The sequence below is a fragment of the Astatotilapia calliptera genome, chromosome 18 (genome assembly GCF_964374335.1).
Source record: "Astatotilapia calliptera chromosome 18, fAstCal68.1, whole genome shotgun sequence".
NCBI lineage: Eukaryota > Metazoa > Chordata > Actinopteri > Cichliformes > Cichlidae > Astatotilapia > Astatotilapia calliptera.
This window is the reverse complement of record NC_137439.1, coordinates 25,027,991-25,047,760: the sequence shown is the minus strand read 5'-3', so window position 1 is coordinate 25,047,760 and position 19,770 is coordinate 25,027,991. Positions and strand designations below refer to the sequence as shown.

The 19,770-nt window shown below is 40.5% G+C and overlaps 1 protein-coding gene across 2 annotated transcripts; it reads left to right on the top strand.

Annotated features, from left to right (window-relative positions):
* The first annotated feature begins 1,446 nt into the window (after nt 1–1,446).
* On the top strand, nt 1,447–19,769 carry lrrc8da (leucine rich repeat containing 8 VRAC subunit Da). Of its 2 annotated transcripts, XM_026148542.2 has the most exons (13): nt 1,447–1,849; nt 6,238–7,043; nt 12,886–12,941; nt 13,259–13,344; nt 14,064–14,151; nt 14,355–14,814; nt 14,912–14,975; nt 15,104–15,170; nt 16,375–16,522; nt 16,652–16,712; nt 16,805–16,935; nt 17,026–17,115; nt 19,382–19,769. In XM_026148542.2, exons 2-13 carry the CDS (start codon nt 6,240–6,242, stop codon nt 19,400–19,402), a joined length of 2,076 nt encoding a protein of 691 aa, XP_026004327.2. In that variant the 5' UTR covers nt 1,447–1,849; nt 6,238–6,239; the 3' UTR covers nt 19,403–19,769. The 2 variants fall into 2 exon arrangements, with proteins under 2 accessions (XP_026004327.2, XP_026004324.1); XM_026148539.2 differs by lacking the exons at nt 12,886–12,941; nt 13,259–13,344; nt 14,064–14,151; ... (6 more) ...; nt 17,026–17,115; nt 19,382–19,769 and having other exon boundaries at nt 1,497–1,849; nt 6,238–9,637.
* Nucleotide 19,770: the final 1 nt, after the last annotated feature.

Below are 19,770 nucleotides of genomic sequence, written 5' to 3'. Positions count from 1 at the left end.
CAGTCTGCTTCTTTGTCTCAAACACATGCAGATGCACACAGAGTAACAACTACCTCAGGGCCTCAGAGGTTGTTATCCATCATTTTCCCGCTGCATCACCACATTATCATTCTTTATGACTGTCATATTACTACATTTTCTTCTCTAAGTATACCCAACAAATCTTTATTGATTGCATTCATCCACCAATCCCAAGCCCTCCCCCAGCACATAGCAAGCATTAGATTAGTTAGTCTAACTAACCAAAGGCTGAATTTCCCTCTCCACTTTGTGCGTGTGTGTGTTTGTGTGTGGGTGAGAGCTGTGTGTTTACAGTGCATGTGGGGGAAATTAACTGCCATAGAAACAGGTCTGTTTGTTTGTCTTTGTTGGTGCTTTGTGGCTTGAAAAGAAGCTGAATGTATGTTTATTTTTCCTACTTCTACACAGGGACCTCACCTGTATACATGCGCAGTTATTTCATATTTATTATTAATGCAAAGGCTGATGCAAGAGTGTGATGTTGTGCAGCGCATTCTTTAGAAGGAGATCCATGCTGAATAATTTATGCCACTTGTAAGCCTCACCACAGTCACCTAAACGAAAAGAGGTTTGACATGAGGGCAGTGGCCAAATTTAAACCTTATGAATGGTTATAAAGGTGGTCATGGAGTGACTGGGAGTTGTGTAACAGCACTTTGTGAGATCAGAAGGTTAAGTGAGTCCACTTTCTTTTTTCATTCACTTCTCTTTGTGCAAACACAGCCATCACAAGATGGTGTTACTTACTCTGAGTAAACATTTGGCCCCACAGTAGAAATAATACATTTGATATACTCCACTGTATGGATTCTACCTGCTTTCTACAGAGACAAAAATATGCATCACTGTAATTCTTCTACACGTGTTTAAGTCAGGAACCACTTCCTCTTTTGCGCTTCTTCTTCTTCTTTTTTTTTCTTTTACACACATCATGTACTCTGAGTCGTCTTTCTTTCATGTCTTTCTTCTCCTGCCTCCTCCTGCCCCCCCCCTCTCAGAGTACAGAAGTAGCGTGAGCACAGCTGCCAGCAGCCTTCGACCGGTTGAAACCTGTATGCATTGCTACTGAAAAGACACTTCCTCCACCCATCACCAGCCAGATCCAGAAAGAGCTGGAAATCAGGAATGAATCTGATACACAGTCACAGTAACACAGTGTACCCCTGCCTTGTGTGTGTGTGTTTAAATTATCTTTTTACTGTAACTTAAGTGAAAGTGTACACTATTTGTAGAAAATACCACTTTTATGTTTCTCCTACCGAGTTGACGTTTAATTAAGACCAGCTATAAAAACATTCCACCCGACCCCTGTCGTGGTACTACTTGCACGGCCGTAACGCGGACTCGTACGGGCAGTGCTGCGGCCGGCCGTTGACCGTCTGTGACTTTTCCGGTTTTCCCCACCGCCACAGTGAACGCAGCACCAGGAGACGAACTGGTGGGTGGAGCATTCGGGAAGTTGCCGTGAACGCTATCCTCCAATCAGAAGCGCCCATCGCACGCGCAACAGCGGTTCGCGCAGCTCCATGTTGGATCAGTCGTTTTTTCTTAGAAATGTAGTGACCCGGAGGTGAGGCTGCGCTTACTGTCTAGTAACAAACGGACGGCCCCGGGCAGTCAGGCGGGTTCAGGTATGAGGGCTACCCGCCGACAGACCGCAGGGCTGCAAACGAATGTTTTCTGGAGGTTTGCGTGAGCGAGCAGCGTCATCCCTTTGCTTTGAAACGGGGCCGAGAAATTAGGTTAAAGACGCACCTGGAGAGGGGAGCGAAAAGTGGCATGCGGGGTGAAGAAGAAGTAATTGGATTGAGATAACGCCTCGCTGGCAGTAAGTATATTTTCTTCTCGTTATCTTTTCAACACATTACTAAAGGGATAAAAATAAATCGCTTTAATAACCCGCAACCTGTTGTTTATTGACTAACGGAGATAAGAGGCTGATGAATGTTTAACGCGGGGACACGTGCTGCTTCTCTTTTCTCACGCGTCTGGGTGAATCACCTGATCCCGCACAGCGGGCAAAAAAAGAAAGAAATGGAAAGAACCATCGCGTGCGCCAAAAAAAATCAGCAGTTTCGTCAGACTGTGGCAGAGATGACTGGTGTCCCATGTGGGTGCGCAGGTCTCCACGAGTTAAATACATCGTGGTGCCTGGAGCTGGTGTTGTAACTTCAGGTATGACCTAAAGTTCAGTCTGGCCATCTTTAAACTTCTGCTCAGTCCTCAATGAACTTGACTTGGAGCAAAGCGGCTGCTGTCACGTGGTGAAAGTCGTAATTCACCCTGAACCGAGTAGCGTTATTCCTCTACGAGTTTAATCAGGAAACTATCGCCAACGCTAGCCCGTCCTTGATGCCAGGGCCGCCTATAATAACCGAGGGCCCCACCCTTTCCTGGGGGCCCCACATTCTCTCACGCAACGCCTCCCCCCTCTCTAATCTGTTTGGATCTGTTACTTCGCCCATGTGTGAATGTGTGTGTGCATGGGTGGATGACTGGTTGTGTAAAGGGCTTTGGGATCCTTAGGGACTAGTAAAGCGCTATACAAATACAGGCCATTTATCATATGCAAAAGACTGGGGGAGGGCTGATAATGCAAGCTCCTTCTAGCTTTGCCACAGTTTGATAAAGATTACTCGCTCCGCTTTGCAAGGATATAGAATAGAATAGCCCTTTATTGCCACTGTACATGTACAATGAAATTATGGGTGCTCCATGCCAACTGTACAGGACTAAAACATAAATAGTAAAACAGCAGGAACAAATGACACACAGAAGAAATGTATACAATCAAGAGGAATGTATACAAAACAAAAGAGACATATAATAGAAATAAATATAACTATATATTATCTATAGGCTATCACAGTTGCCACTAACAACAATTAATGGTGATTCCTGATGACTTCACAGTGGTGTACTAAGAAGCAACATTTCGCATCATATGCTGAGTTTAAAGTCAGAGATTTCTGAATACCTGTTCAATCAATACAAGTAATTTCACGAATTCCACGTGTACTTTTTTAGGCTGATGTAAGTAACCTGTAATGGTCCAGTTAAAGTTTGAAAGCTCTAAAGTGCATCCGGCATGTTGGAATTAAACATCAGCCCTAAGGGTGTACTCAGTTAAAATAATAAGCTTCAATTAAAAGTTTTATTTTACGGCTCTGTGACACAAAGCTCAAGATTTTTCTGCAGTGTAAATGTCTTTGTTTGCAACAGCTTTGCATTTTACTGCTGTTTTTTATACTATTTGCAGATTTTTAATCACCATTTTTGCTCATTACACGTTAATGTCTCTGATTGGAGTAGGTTGCACTCACAGGGATCATTTTGTGCGGAAGAAGAGTCATATGATAAAAAAAATGCCCACTTTTTGTGAGTGTGCAAAGAGCCTGAAGCAGAAAGCCCGGCTCTCAGAAAAAACGGAGATAACCATCATCATGATACCCTTTCTTTCTGACTGGGATTTGCATTTTAGATTTTGTCCAGCAAACTAACACAAAGAAAGCCTAGTTGTGTTGAACTTCTTTTATAGTACACTGCTGTTTTATTTAAAGCCACAGATTTCCCAAACATATTTCTTAGGTAAAATATATGGTTAATAATGTGGCACTATGACACAACGCCATTCTAATAATGACTAGACAGCCAAGCTATTAGTGTGACCGCATCTAATAGTGCTAAGTCATAGTGGTAGCTGTAACAAAATGCGACCTCTCATTCAGTATTTCTTTCTATGTTCATTCATTTCTATGTTAAATCCATGCAGTATGTTAAAACAATTGGATATCATAGTTAAAAAAAAATTAAACAGCATTTTCTTTATGGGCACACAGTAAAACGTAGAACCAGCAATCCGGTGTGATCAATGGATGCATTAGGCCACACCAAAACTACATGCACAATCCTTCGTGCAAACATTTGACTGTCAATTTTGTGTTCTTACTGTGGAAACTGAGGGAAAAACACGTTAACAGTAATGACGTCTGAGATGGTCATTCATGTATGTGACTGTACCAAATGCTGTATATGCTGAATAGAACTAAAAGCTGAGTGAGTAATGGTCAAGGGATTACCTCGTGGCCGATACACAGACAAGCTGTTAGCCTTAGTTAAAACATCCTGTAACATGTAAGGCTGTCACGCTAAGTGAATTTTTAAATTGCAAATGACTATTCGTACCTCTAAGGAAAGACTTGTATATATCTGAAGGATGTTGAAACATTCAAAGCAGATTAACTGCTGATTTGAATGCAGATCATATTATGATGTTTTAGTGTGTTTTCCAAACTATGTAAAAAGTGCAACATTCACTAAGTAAGAGAACAATTTTCAATGCATCACCAAAGGAAATGCACATCTGCCAAAGGTCTTAGTGAGTAAGAACACTGGTGGAGTTGGGGCTTCATCAAAGGACTCTGTTCCAAAAACAGCATGTTGTAATATGTCTGGATTTAGCACAGTTTTGGCCTGGTGCTTAAACACTATGAAAAGGAAGTGAGAGTTCAATGTAGTTCACACCATGATAAAATGATAGGGCACTTTAATACTTGTAGTCACTGATTCATGGCTCATGTAGCGGGAGGATAAATGTGTTACTCCAGCAGACTTAGCTGAATGCATGAAATCAGTCTCCAGTTTGGTAACTTGCTATGGATTTAGATTTGTTTTATATGGAGGAGGCCATGATGGAAACAAATTAAATGCTGGGACTTTATCTCCCTTCCGGTCTTTTTTTTTTTTTTTTTAATATATACCTGTTGTTTATTTTTCTCCTTATAGGGGCAAACATATGTTGCTCAAGCTTTTCTACAACTTTGTGCATTCCCTCAGGAATTTTCTGACATTTGAGAATCCTTATATTTATGCTAATATTATTATTTCTTATATTGAGACAGTGATTGTTATCATCTCACTGATAAATTCAAAAACTGGAGTGAAAAAGTAGCTGAGCATGTATAGGAGGAATCAACAGTATTGAACAGGCCAATCACAATAGTTACGGCGTAGGTTTTAGATTTCCTGTTGAAGCATAAATCCACATCAACTTTGTCCTCTAAACAAAATGTGTCAAGTTATTTTGGAAGGGTTTTTTTTTTTGTTTTGTTTTCTTACTCGGGCTGCTCATGACAAGAACTGAAAGAGGACTTAAAATATCTCCAAGATGTCCAGCTGGCCCTGTGCAGTTGTTATGTCCATGAGTTCCCAGCAAAATGTCAGATTTTACAAGCATGGGATATCATACCAACATACCGTTTGAAATACTAATATTAAAGTAGTTGGACAGAGTCATCTGTTCTTGCAAAAGGACACAGGGCATAAGTACCACAATATCCTGCACTCGTGTCATAATTTCCTGTTGCATGTTTAACCCTTTTTCTATTAGTATCTGATCGCCACGGTTCGCTAGTTTTCAGGGTTTTCTAGTTGGCCATAGTACCTGGTACCAAGTGCTAAAATAGTACCTACTTGGCCACCGGTTCTAAGCGATCCAAGTAGGTACTAAAATGTGACATCGTCAGACTGCATGTTAGCGACTGGCTGGTCAGTGGTGTCACTCAATGAGTCATGAGAGTTTCTTTCTCATGAAAATCAAAACTGCCACACGAAAAGCCACAAACTGAGCAGTAGCTATATCATCGCTTCGACGGTCATCTTTGTTGTAGCCTTCGTGTCACATGCTTATGTCAAGGGATGCACGGATGGGTTGCTGTAACAATGACCACGCACATTATGTGGTACTCGATTGTAATAGAAAACCAGTTGAGTTTTGGCGAGCTGATCTGAGTAGGTTTTAATGGAAAAGGTCCTTTTGTTGGACCACAGTGTTTACAAAGGCTATAGTTAAATGCATCTCATAGCACTGCTGCACCTCAGTGATCATATCAAAATGTGTCTTTGTGGTGGTATAAACTTTGTGTTGGTTTAAGCTAAAAGTCCCGAGACATGTCTGGTTTAAATAGGGTTACAGGTCTGTAGGTTTTATAAATATTCAAATATCATGTATTATGCGACAGGCATGGTGCACACCCCAAATACAATCAGCTTTCATTAACGATCATGATCATGATGAGGATGAACTAGAAAAGTAACTGACCAATTTATAAATAATCAGAATTAATCAGTTAATTGTTTTGTTCAAGTTTAGTGCCAAAAAAACCATAAAATAAATAGTATAAGTAAAATTAATTGAGTTTTGTCTCTTTGTTCCAGCGATGTTCACTCTCACTGAGATTGCATCCCTGAACGACATCCAGCCAACATACCGCATCTTAAAGCCATGGTGGGACGTCTTCATGGACTACCTGGGTCTGATCATGCTCATGCTGGCCGTATTTGCAATGACCATGCAGATCACCAAGGACCAAGTAGCTTGCCTTCCATGTATAGATAATGCAGAGGAAGCCTCAGGAACAAGCTCGTTGCCCCAGCAGAGACCTGAGGATGTAACCTCATCCACCAGAGCCCCTGTAGGAACAACCATCCCACCGGTCACTAAGGACCTAACGGATGAAGCGGTCAGTAAGATTACTGCATTACAAGCCCCTCCAACAGGGGTCAAAACAAACCTGGACTTTCAACAGTATGTCTTTATCAACCAAAAGTGTTACCATGATGCCTTGCCCTGGTATTCCAAATACTTTCCATACCTCACCCTCATCCACACCCTCATTCTCATGGTCAGTAGCAACTTCTGGTTCAAGTACCCCAAAACAAGTTCGAAGATTGAGCATTTTGTTTCTATTCTGGGACGGTGTTTTGAATCTCCTTGGACAACAAAGGCTTTGTCTGAAACTGCTTGCGAGGACTCGGAGGAAAACAAACAGAGGCTGACCGGCACCTCTTCTGCACCAAAGCAGGTGTCTATAGAGGGGAACGATGACAGCACAAATGTGAGCCCATCCACACCCATGCTTGGGGTGAAATTTTCTGCAGATAAGCCTATTGCGGAGGTCCCAAGTAGCATGACGATCTTGGATAAAAAAGATGGGGAGCAGGCCAAAGCTCTTTTTGAGAAGGTGAGAAAATTCAGAGCCCATGTGGAGGACAGCGATTTTATCTACAAGCTTTATGTAGCACAGACCATTGTCAAATCTGTGAAGTTTATTTTGATATTGTGCTACACTTCAACCTTTTTAGCCGAAATAAAATTCACACATGAATGTAAGCCTGATATAAAACATTTAACAGGATATACAAAGTTCTTTTGTACACACAACATGGCTTTCATGCTGAGCAAACTGCTCGTCACCTATGTGGCATTGATAATGATCTATGGGATGACATGCTTGTACTCTCTCTTCTGGGTGTTCCGGCGACCCCTGAAAGAGTATTCGTTTGAGAAGGTCAGGGAAGAGAGCAGCTTTAGTGACATTCCTGATGTCAAAAATGACTTTGCATTCCTTTTACACATGATTGACCAGTATGACCAACTTTACTCCAAGCGCTTTGGCGTTTTTCTGTCTGAGGTCAGTGAAAATAAGCTAAGGGAGATCAGCCTCAACCACGAGTGGACTTTTGAAAAATTAAAGCAGCTTGTCACACGTAATGCACAGGACAAGCAGGAGCTGCACCTCTTCATGCTCTCTGGACTCCCAAATGCAGTGTTTGACCTCACAGATTTGGAAGTGCTCAGACTGGAGCTGATTCCTGACGTGAGGTTCACTGCAAAGGTCTCCCAGATGACCAGCTTGCAAGAGCTGCATCTTTGCAACTCTCCGGCCAAAGTTGAGCAGACGGGCTTTGCTTTCCTCCGTGACCATCTCCGCTGCCTTCATGTCAAGTTCACCGACGTTGCCGAGATCCCGGCTTGGGTTTATTTGCTTAGGAACTTGAGGGAGCTTAACCTAATTGGCAACCTGAGCTCAGAGAACAACAAAATGATTTGCCTGGAGTCCATGCGAGATTTGAGGCATTTAAAGACGCTATGCCTGAAGAGCAACCTCACAAAAATCCCCACAAACATAACAGAACTTTCTCCGCATCTGATTCGGTTAATGGTTCACAATGATGGTACAAAATTGCTGGTCCTAAACAGTTTGAAAAAGATGACAAATCTGATTGAAGTGGAGCTGCACAACTGTGAACTTGATAGGATTCCCCATGCCATTTTCAGCTTAACCAATTTACAAGAACTTGACCTGAAATCCAACAATATTCGAACCATAGAGGAGATCATCAGCTTCCAGCACCTCAAGAGGCTGACGTGCCTTAAACTGTGGCACAACAAAATAATCACCATTCCAGCCACCATCGGCCACATCAAGTCTCTGGAGGCTCTCTACCTCTCTCACAATAAACTGGAGACCCTCCCTGCTGCCCTGTTCACTCTGCCCAAACTGCGACACTTGGAGGTGGGCCACAACTCCATCTCGGTGCTTCCTCCAGATGTGGGTCTCCTCCACAACCTCCAGCACTTGGCCATCAACTCCAACAAGCTGGAGGGGCTGCCCAAGCCTCTGTTCAGATGCACCAAGCTTAAGGTGCTGTGTCTGGGGCACAATGCGCTCACGATGCTGCCAGAGGCTGTGGGTCAGCTAGTCCAGCTCACTCAGCTGGAGCTCAAAGGAAACTGTCTGGACAGACTGCCTGCCCAGTTAGGAAATTGCCGCCTGCTGCGCAGAAACTGCCTAATCGTGGAGGACCATCTTTTTGACACACTGCCCGTGGACGCTAAAGAAAGTATCAGCCGAGAAACCTTTTAGCACAAAAGCCACCTAAAAAGACGGATGGCTTCAACCATTATTTTTGTATTGTATTATCCATGCATTTCTTGATTAGTATTTTTAGGCTGTCTTAGTTGCTTCTGTTTAAATACAGCATAAGAAAACAGAGCTTTTGTTATTGCGAAGTATGTATCTAATGCAACATTGTTATTATGCTTTTTTGATAGCTTTGAGATATTAAAAATCCAGCTTCTTTGTATATTATTCTATAGACCAAAACCATTTCAGTGGCACATTATATACATTTGTCATTATTGTTTTAGGTACTCAGGTATAAATGTAACCATTGGGAACAATCTTTTTGCCTTAACTGCTGCTATTTGTTTGTTTTGTTTTTTTACAGTGAGGGCTTTCACAAACAACAGGACAAAAATTAATAATTTATGATTTCTTGTCAGATTTCTTTCTTTTTGTGTTGAAACTATCAAGGTACTTTTTAACTTGTTGAAATCAAGTAACCAGTGTATTTTTTTTTTCTTCATACCTATGTAGCCGAAAGAATTTGAGTTGTAAACTCAGGTGGAGACCAGAAATGAACTTTTACCCCACTGTAGTAAAGATTGTATATGGAAGCCTCCAGTAATTCATTTGCACATTGAAACCCTAATGATGTAAAGATTGGTGAATGTCCTGCTGAGAGAACTAATAAAAGGGAAATCGGTTGACTAGCTTTTGAAACCATGTTTTGAAGTGTGATTTGAATCTGTTGTGTTGAGCTACTGGTCCCACATGTCACAATCATGTAAAGATGATGACATCTGCCTTCATTCTTGTCAATGTACTTCTGTGTAGGCCTGATATACGTGTTCTTCAGAGCTGCTGTACCACCTTGATGAGCCTCTGCTCAAAGTTCACATTTTTATTGTACAATAAAACAACAGTCCAGATTAACGTCTAATGATTATCGATCGCCTTCAGGTTCATGACACTTGCTGCTGTCCTGCAGTGAAATCTGTAAGTTTGGAGATTATTCTTTTAAATATGTAAGGTGGATTAACAACATTTTAAAACTGTATCATTGGAAAATGAACAGATTTTCTTTCAAAATTGACTTTTTTCCCCCCCACTTGTTTCCACTTTCATTGTTCTATTCTTGGACTTGAGTCACAGTTCAAAATGATCCTTACACTGGGCCTTGGTACAACCCCCTGACTTCAGCCTATAAAACCATCGTCAAACTTTGTTCTAACTGGTTTTAAATAGAAGCTTCAATCAGCAGTCAGTCTGGGAGTGTTTTCTTAGCCGACCATGAATTGTGTAGCAGAAATCAAGACTCGTCAGAACAGGAAATGTTTTTCCAATTTTCTTTTGTGTGTAAATTGTGTGTAGACTCTGTTTTCTGTTCTTAGGTAAAAGGAGTGGCACTTAGTGTTAAGTTCTGCTGGTGTAACCCATCTCTTTCACAGATGTGCCTTGAAGGTTGCTCTACTGCATGCCTCGGTTGTAACGCTTGACTTCATGTCAGCTCATTCTCCTCCATCCTCTGGCACCAATAACCGTGCCACGATCAAAGTCCCCTATCTTCCCCATTCGGTTTGCTTAACCATGTCTACATGAATATACCACAGATGTACCTATTTAAAAACAGTATATACTTATAATTTTAAAAATAAATAGAATTTTAATACACTTCAAGTTTGTCACTGGCTTAAGTGTTATATTGACACTAAACATGCTTCTTATTGAATATGGTGTTGTTTGATCATCCCTGTTTTTTTTTTTAACCCCCTGGCATAAGTTTTTCACACTAACAAAGCTCCAAAAAAAACTTCCCAAAAAATACAAGCTAATGGCAAACTCAAGTGTTTGTGTTTAATCCAACAAACCAGTAGGGAGATAAACCTTTTAAGAACAGTCTATGATTTATTTGAAGTTAATTTGGATTTTCTTTCTGACCTGGCTCACACTTGTTTCTGTTTCTCGTTGGATTCGCAGCAAAAAAGATCATGGCTGCAAACCTCCTGATTCTAATGGAGCTGTCCTGTATGAAGTACATCAGTTTCCTCTCACAGTTATTTCAGGTTAATTAGTGATTCTAAAATGGTACTCGTAGATGTGAGTGGTTGTCTGCCTCTCTGTGTTAGCCTTGTGAAGATGGACAGTCTGCCCACTGTTTACCCATCTCTCACCCTGTGACAGTCCCCACAGCCCTGAAAGCAGTTAAGAAAATGAGCACAGGGACAGCAGAAAATATACAGGAAGAACCAAAAATATTAAGGGTGGCTCGTTCTCAGTAAGTACTTCATTCCAGCATTTTATTATACCCTTGTTTGTTTCACTCTACATTTTTCCTCCTGGAAAAACAGTTTTTTCCCCCTCCACCCTTTTCTGCTTCCTGTCTGCAGCAGAAACTCAAGAAAGATTTAAAACGTCCCTTAAGGGCTTGAGTACAAAGGTCCCAGAGTCACAGCTCTTTTGTTAATGTTGCCAAGAGACAACTGACAATGTTACATTGACCTCAGCAGTTCCCAAGTAATGGTATGATCCCAGTGTACTCTCCAGTGAAGTTAACTGAGTTCAAATAATGTGTTTTTAGTCATCCGATGTCTAAAAGTTAATGACTGATAAAGTAAATGTCTTGAGTTCCTCCATATCGTCATGCACGAGATATTTTCTGAAATGTGAATCCTATCAGACCGTTGAGAAGCAGGGGCTAGATTTGGTGCTGCACTGCAGACAAGTAACAATGTGTTTGATTCCTCCAAAGGAAGAACAATAACAGCACTGTTTCTAGGTAGGTCTTGACCAGATTTTTCTGAGAATTATGAGAACACACCTGTCCTTGAGATATCCTCCTCTGGAACTAAACATGCCCGCATGTAGTGTCATGTTTCTGTCTGCCTGTGCTGACACACATTCATTCTTAAACAAATTCTTTCAGATTTCACACTGCTGTCTGTTTAATCCCCTGTTCTTATCTGTAAGTTTTTCTTAACTTATAAACACTCAAAGAATTCAACATTGTGCATTCATCTATATATAATTAGATGAGCAAGCAGTCTACAAGACCCTACTGAGGTCCTGTTGGTTTTAATAGACTTAAACACAGTTAATACTGGAACATTTTTAAACTAATCAAAAAAGGAGATTTTTTTTTAAAGCTGTGTTTGACAAATGACAAAAAATTAATATGCACAGAGAACGTGTTATCTTCAGTAGGCTATCTGTTCAGTATAAGATGTGCGACACTGAAACATCTGAATGTAGTTGTACTTCTTTATAGAGTTAAAAATAAATTGAATTCAAATTGATATCTTCTTTGGGGAGCATTTTGAATTTCTGGTGACTGTAAAGACAATTTCAGTACAGTAAAATCATTGTCTCGCTGGAAGCAGTTGTCAGACAATGGGTACACTGTGTTCATAAAGGGACAGAGATGAATTAGCAACAATACCCAGGTGGATTGTAGCATTTAAATAGTCCTTAGTTGGTAATACGGGGTCCAAAGTGTGCCAAGAAGATTTCCCCACATTTTCTTTTTACATTTGTTAGCCGCTTGGCTGTGATAGTAAACAGTAGACACTGATGTAGCTTACTGAATCTTTTGGACTGTGTTCAGCACAATATTAATTAGTCATTGTCAGTTGCTGATTTGTCCTATTTGCATACTATGCATACTCTCGCTCTCTCTTCATATATATATTTGTGTGTGTGTGTGTGTGTTTATCTTGTTAAATTCAGTATGGTTCCAATAACATTTTTTACAGTAAAATATGTTAATGTACAATCCTTAATATAAGGAGGCGGGGTGGGGGGGTGCCAGAGGGGGTGTTCGCCCAGGGCACCAAACAGGCTAGGACCGCCACTGATGGCTACATTGACTTTCTGGTATGTGATTGACTGATTACACATTTTTGCCCATGAGCAGTTGATTAGAAATGCTTATTCGGGTATCAGGTGAATGTAAGTTATTATGAAAAGGTTTTTACCTCTCGAACCCACCTAAGGTCGGATCAGAATGAATGTGATCCATGAATCGATCCATTCTCTGCTGCACTTTGCTACCATCTGTCGGCTGCTCTAAGTATCATCTAAACAACCTTTTAATAGGCGAACCAGCTTTAGCTTTACCAACAAAGCATATCCTCTATTTTAAAAAAAAATAATGAACCGTCACAATGTGGAAACGTTTCAGGCCCAGGCAAGAAGCAAAGGAGCTACTTCAGGATTTAATAAAATGCCGACTACACGGTATGTGGAGGCTGCACTCTTTAAACGGGGCTAAAATTGTTATTTGGGAAAGTTTCTGATTTACAACCTACATTAAGGTGCCTGTTAATTCAATTTCTGACTCAGTTTTTCTTTTGTCGAGTGGGTGTTAACGGTGCAAGCATTTAATTCTACCAGCTAACGGTGCATAAAGCTTTGTTGTCAACAAATTGTTGTGAGTCTAGCTGTGCAGCTAAAGCTAATAGCAGGAATGGCTAGCCGGTGATACATTCAGTGTTAAATGTTGCGTTTACGTGCGTTGACATTTTATGCTTATTTTTGTTTCATTCGATGAACAGAGTACCCCAAGACTTTATAGATGCTATGAAACGCATATCGGGAGGACAACCAGACATGGCTGCTAACACTCAAGCAGCACAGAAAGGTACAGGTAACCTCTATGCATGCAAGAACGAACACGCACACGCGTCCTCACAGAGGTGCTTTATTACTCTTTAGCTCAACGCTTCCTTTGTCTTTGCGTCGCAGATAACCACTCTGCAAATACAACTGCTGTTTTTGTTTACCTTTTGCCTGATTTGATTAATTTCTGAGTCTAATACGTGTCTTTGAATTATAATGAAAAAGATTTCAGGAACTAGGGCAGTGCAGACGTCACCTCGTGTCTTTTTTTTAAAATAAGTTACACACAGCAGAATCACAAGTTCATTAGTAATCAATTACACCTAGAAAACCCGAAATGTAATGTCCCCATATGAGAACGCAGAGGCTCTGAAAGTTACCGCTCACTGGACATTTTATCAGGTACACCTTAAAAGCACTTTTGCCTTCAGAGCTGCGTCAATCCTTCATTGCACAGTTTCAATTAGGAGTTGGAAACATTTCTCCAAGATTTTTCTCCGCATTGACAATGTAGTGTCAAATAGTTGCTTCGTACTTGTCGGCTGCACATCTATGATGTGAATCTCCCGTTCTGCCACATTGCAAGGCTGCTCTGCTGGATAGAGATCTGGTGACTCCGGAGGCTATTTGAGTACAACGAACTCATTGACTTCATCAGTAATCAGACTAACTAGATTACATATCTGGAGGCGTGTATTCTCTGAACATACGTTGCCTTCATTTTTCATTTTTATACTGCAGCTTCATCCTCAGTTGACAAATGGAAGTCTTCATTCAAACCAATCGGTGGTGAAGATGAAGACTCTCAGGACAAAAGCAGCACAGAAAAGTGAGTTGTGTCTCCTGTAGCCTCGGTCAAGGCTGGCCCACATTTGAGGCTTCATATTTTCATGTAGTGAATTAAATTGTAGAAATAGTGTCTGTCTGCCCAATGAAAGCCAAAACATTTTGTTTAATGTGTGAACGTTCAGTCATTGTTCCAAAAAAAAAAAAGAAGAAAAAATTAATTAATCCTTCTTACCCTCATCTTAGGACTGGGCTTTATGACCCTTACAACCCTTTGTCGTCAGACTCTGAACCTGAGATGCCACCGGACCAAGACCACAAACTCTCCCCACCCACTGAGGATAACAGTGTGGAGCGTCAGTGTTTAACTTCAGCGAGAGACTGTCCCGAAGGCCGACACTGGGGCTCAACCTACTCCAAACCAGGAAGCGGACCCCTAGACAGAGGAGAATTTGGCACTGGAACCAGACCTATAGAAATCCCAGGTCTCAGTGCAGGAATTAGAAAGCATGAACAACAGATTTATAGCCCAGAAGCTGAATCACTTAATTGTTCAAGCTTTGGCTCCTTGAGTGAAGTATTGGGCCAGAGAGGTGGCACCCCTGACAGGTGTATTCACAGCTCCTCCACCCAACAGTTTCCTGTGCCTTATGGACAGAGAACCAATGGGGAGGAGACGATAACAGTACCAGGATATAAGATGGAGGTATAGATTTTGAGAATAAAGAATCATTTTTATGCAGTTTGGCTACTGTGGTTCAACTGAATCCAGTGTGATAACCGATCCTTTCTGTTCTCTTTAGACTATTAGATTATCCCCACCGAGGTCACAGGACTATCAGCATCAGGTGGGCTATATGAAAAAAGGTAATGGTAGCTGGGTTACCTTGTTTGTCTCACTATTTCAAATTAACAGCAAGAAATGGCTGAAAGGACTAGATGCTTTAATCACGTCACATTGTCTGAGTAATTCTCTGTATTATATTGTTCTACAGGACGGGACCAAGACCTACCTTCTACAAAGGTGACAAGGAACATGCGCCAAACTGTGACTTTGGAAAAGTAAGCACTGTTCCTTCTGATGTCAAGTTGACAAAGTGAAATCACATGTCCTCTCACCATGTACTCTAATACAGTTTAGTTAAGATGTTGCAGGTCAGTCTGTAACTTTGCCAGTGTTAATAATCTGTCAGACGCACTGAGTCCAGCTGAGTTTGCAGAATTAGTTTTTGCTGCAGCTGAAGTTTGTAATGCTGGAAGTATTCATAGTGATGTCAGCATTTTGGCCGCTTCCATGTTGGTTTTATAGAACCAGAAGTAACCATATTTGTACAAGTGCACAGAAGCAAATTCAGTTAGTAAGCTGACGAAACGTTTCTCCCACTGAACACGCTAATTATACTTTGTACCTCATCCAGCTGAAGGACCAATAAGCTCAAGTCACGTCATCGCGAGGGATCCATCCCTTCACAAACAAAAGCTTCTCTACTCCCTGAGTGTTCAGAATTTATTCAATTTTTCATATAAAGCTCATCAAATAGGTCCTCGCCCGAAATGTGCTCAAGGTCTAACCACATTCGGCGTTGACCTTTTAATTCGCATTATCTTGTGTAATACAGCCAACTAATAATAGACCTTTCTCTCTTTTTCTGTACTTTACACACATCACAATAACCTGTGACTTGTGAGTCACGGGTTTTTGCAGTAAGCTCGATGAGCTGCGTCATTGAAATTCTGGTTTCGGTACCACGCTGTAAACATGTTCATTTTCTTGCTAAAGCTGGAACTACAGTTTGGCACTTCCACCTTGGCTTCCTCTTTCACCCCTGAAAGTTACCACAAGACGTTAATACGTTAAACCTGATTGACTAAACTCTACAGCTCTACTGACTAAAGCCCTGCTAAGTCCTGATGAATATGAGCTGTAACGTAAAAACAAATTAACTTTCCTTATTACACAGACCTGTTCCTATTTTGTTATGTACATTTCCATCACAGCAGTTTTGTCGCTCTTTTGTATATGTTAGGAGGCAAGAGACTCTGAGTTACCTCAGGCAGTGCATGTGTTGTAAAGACATATTTAAAATAAGCAATATGTAGCAGATCAGTTGAAGAGTGGGACTGAAGCACTACGCTGATATGGTTGTTTCAGATGCTGCTTTATATCATAATATTTTCCAGGTTTGACCTTTTACCTCCTACTGGGGCAGTCTGGATTAGTTAATGCCCAAATATTTTTAAATTGCCCAAATCATTTTTCTTCTAGAACGCCCATCACTTGTGACCTTTGTGAGGTTGAGCTTGCCAATGGGCAGGAGCTGCAGGATCATTTGGACAGCAAATGTCACTGGGACACCCTGGAGCACATTCAGCAGAATAATAAATACGATGACGTAATGATAGCGTTCCTTCAGGTACGATCACTGACAGAAACGGTAAAACGAATTTCCCAGTCATGTATTCTGGCTTCTGTATCATAAGTTTGCACTCTGCATGTACTATAGATCCATAGATAGATGTCCAACAGATCTTTTCTTTTTTAGGAAGTGATGCTGTATAAGAGCCATTATTGTAGCCAAGCGGTAGAGGACAACGCTCTTCAAAGTAAATACATGTTTTGAAATGAAAAGTCATGATGTTCATGACAGACTAAAAAAGAAATACTTTCATCCTACTCACCCCTATCGTGTTGTCAGCTCTACAGGAAAATAACCACATGACAAAGGTGGAAATGTTTCATTGTGCTGCTTGCAAAGTTTACATATCCACATCTGTTGCTGAAGTGCAGGCTCACATCACCTCTGAGGAACACCTCTCTCGCACAAAGGTAATGCTGCTGTCCTACAAGTGCAACAACACAGATGTGTTTTCATTAAATATCCTTTTTGTTTACTGTGATTGTTTGACTTTCCCGAAGGAGTTTGAAGTGCATAGAAGACATGCTTGCCTCAGCAAAGCAGAAGCCATGATGAAGGAGCTCAAACCACAGTTTGAACACTTCCTGAAGGTATTTTGCAAGAGATTTCCAAACTATCTAGAGTGTACACAGTGTGCTGGCAGAGCTGCTTAACATTAATCTACCAAGCCAAAAAAAGCAGCTGGGGCCTTAGACTTTTTTAATATTTAAACAGTCGTTTTTACAAAGTGGTTATTTTGACCTAATATTTTCTTAAGTTGTCCAATTGTGGACTAAGTGTACTCAAAATTCAATCTTCTACATGATGCTTCTAAAACGAGTACCTGAAGCTATCCAGTGTTTGGACAATAATAGGATTTTGGTAATTTTGCCTCTGTTTAAGATGGCAGTGGAGTTTGAGTGAAACTATGAAGATCTGCGGTTTCAAAGGTTTTAACGAAAGTATTGTGTCCGCTTTTTAGAAATTGCAGACATTTTCAAGAGGCTCAAAAGTAACTCGACAATTGATTGACTAGGAGTTTCATGGCCAGTTTTGAGGCCTGTTTACTCCATGACAAATTAACCAGGTAAAAGATCTGGAGTTGGTTTCAATTGTTGCCTTTTGTAGGCTGGAATTCTAAATATGAGGTCCAAAGAGTTATCAGTGTTAGAGACGGAGGGCATCTCTTAGGGTGCCAAACAGAAATAAACCTTTCAGAGAGATAACATAACAAAAGGAAAAAAGAGAGAGTGGCTAAATCAACAGTCTCTTTCCTTGGTTTAAAAAAAACAAAAACCCTCTCATGTAGTCAAAGCTAGTCAGGCAATGAAGTGAAGAAAGTCTGATATCAAAATTCATCTTGTAAATACAGAGGATTTGCAACAAGGTGCACACCACTGGTTACGGTTAAGAACAGACAGGTTAGAATAAACTTTGCCAGAAGGAGTCTGCACAGTACTGTAGAAGGTTAAATTTGCGGGTTTGTTAATACTTATTTGTAGCTTCCACACCAAAATTTGATACATAAAAACCCCCCGACTTGAATACAGAAGTAATTTGAAAAACATTAGCTTGCTTCTTTGTCTTTTATTTAGTACAACTGGAAATAAATCTTTTGACAGATTAAACCAACATGAACTTAAAGAACAATAATGGGAAGAGAAATATACGGGCAAGGAGAGAAACAGCTCATCCAAATCAAATGTGGTTGTTGTAGTGTTAAGATATGGGGATGTATGGCTGCCTGTAGTTTTTATTGATGAAATACCTACTGATAGAAGTATCAGGATGAACTGTGAAGTGCACACGGCTATACTCTCTGCTCTAATTTAGACAAATGCTGCCAAACTGCTTAGACAGCATTAGACAAAAGCAACCCAAGAGTATTAGTCACCTGATCTCAAAACAACAAAGCATGTTTTACAGGTAAAACTGACAACAAACAGGTAAAGACCCACAAATAAGCAGGATCTGAAGGCAGCTGCTGTAAAGGCCTTGTACAGGATCTCAAGGGAGGAAACAAAGTATTTGAGGACGTCCATGGGTTTCTAGACTTCAGGCAGTCATTGAGTACAAAGGATTTTTATCCATGTATTGAAAACAATCCTTATATTTAGAGTTTGTCCAGTTACCTTTGAGGCTCTGTAGATGGAAGTCTGTGTATGAAACTGGTTCTATTTCCTAAACACTTGAGGCATAATTTTTGTTAAACCTAAGCTGAAAGTCTTCACTTTATATTTGGGCCTGGTATTATCACTTTCCTTATGTTTCTATACATTTATCCAGGATCTCTGGGCTACTTGGATCTTAATCAGTTATACAGATGTCATCTACTGCATGATGTATTTTGATATTTTTAAGTAATATGAGACTATTGGGTAGATGCGAATGATTTTTTTTTTTACTTACCAAATTTAATGAGTTCAAACTTAATACTAAAATGAATTGGCTATTTTTTAAATAAAGATAAAAATCAGTTCTTAATGGGGGACAGTTCATATGCAGAAGATATTCATGATTGATATGAGTTCAAATAAGGAAAATATGTCTTATTAGTGTGTAGGTAAGTGCAGGGAATGTAATCTTCTGTCTTGCAGAGTTAACTTTAATGCACTTTTGTGTGAAGTGAGACATCAAAGCCAAATTGAAACGCAACATTGTACATAAAAGCATAACTTTATCTTTATGTATCAAGTGAAACGTAACTGAAGCCATAAATCTTATTAATGCATTTGTTTTCACTCTCCGTACACTAGCTCGATTAGTAGAAGCAAATGATAGCCTGCAGAGCTAGGAGTAATTACTAGTAATTAAAGTGTGTGCACTCAGCATGTCTGGAGCTCTACAGATGTAACTAAACTAATTCTTTTCTTTCAGGGTGGCAGCCCATTCGAATGACAGAACTTACGTGATGTTGTCATGAGACTGTTTACACTGAGATGCTGCGGATGAAGAGCAGTCGACTTTACTCTTCATTACCACACAAAACTGCTGTCCCAGTACTCGTGTCTAATGCTGACAGACATGCTGTTGTGGGCCTGTGAACACAATGCAGCTTTTCTTTGTTTATATACGGATTCCCATTTCTCATCTGCCTTGCGTTGCACTGACTACAGCTGCTCCCAGACGATCTCCATCTGGGTGCTTGTAGAAGGTTAAACTTGCAGTTTTGTTAACACTAATTCTTTGTACCGTCCACATCAAAATATGCTACGTTAAAAAACAAAAACAAAACATGAATGCATAAATAATTTGAAAAATGTCAG

Coding starts and splice junctions, on each gene's coding strand:
- lrrc8da (XM_026148539.2), top strand. CDS start 6,240: ATGTTCACTCTCACTGAGATTGCATCCCTGAACGACATCCAGCCAACA.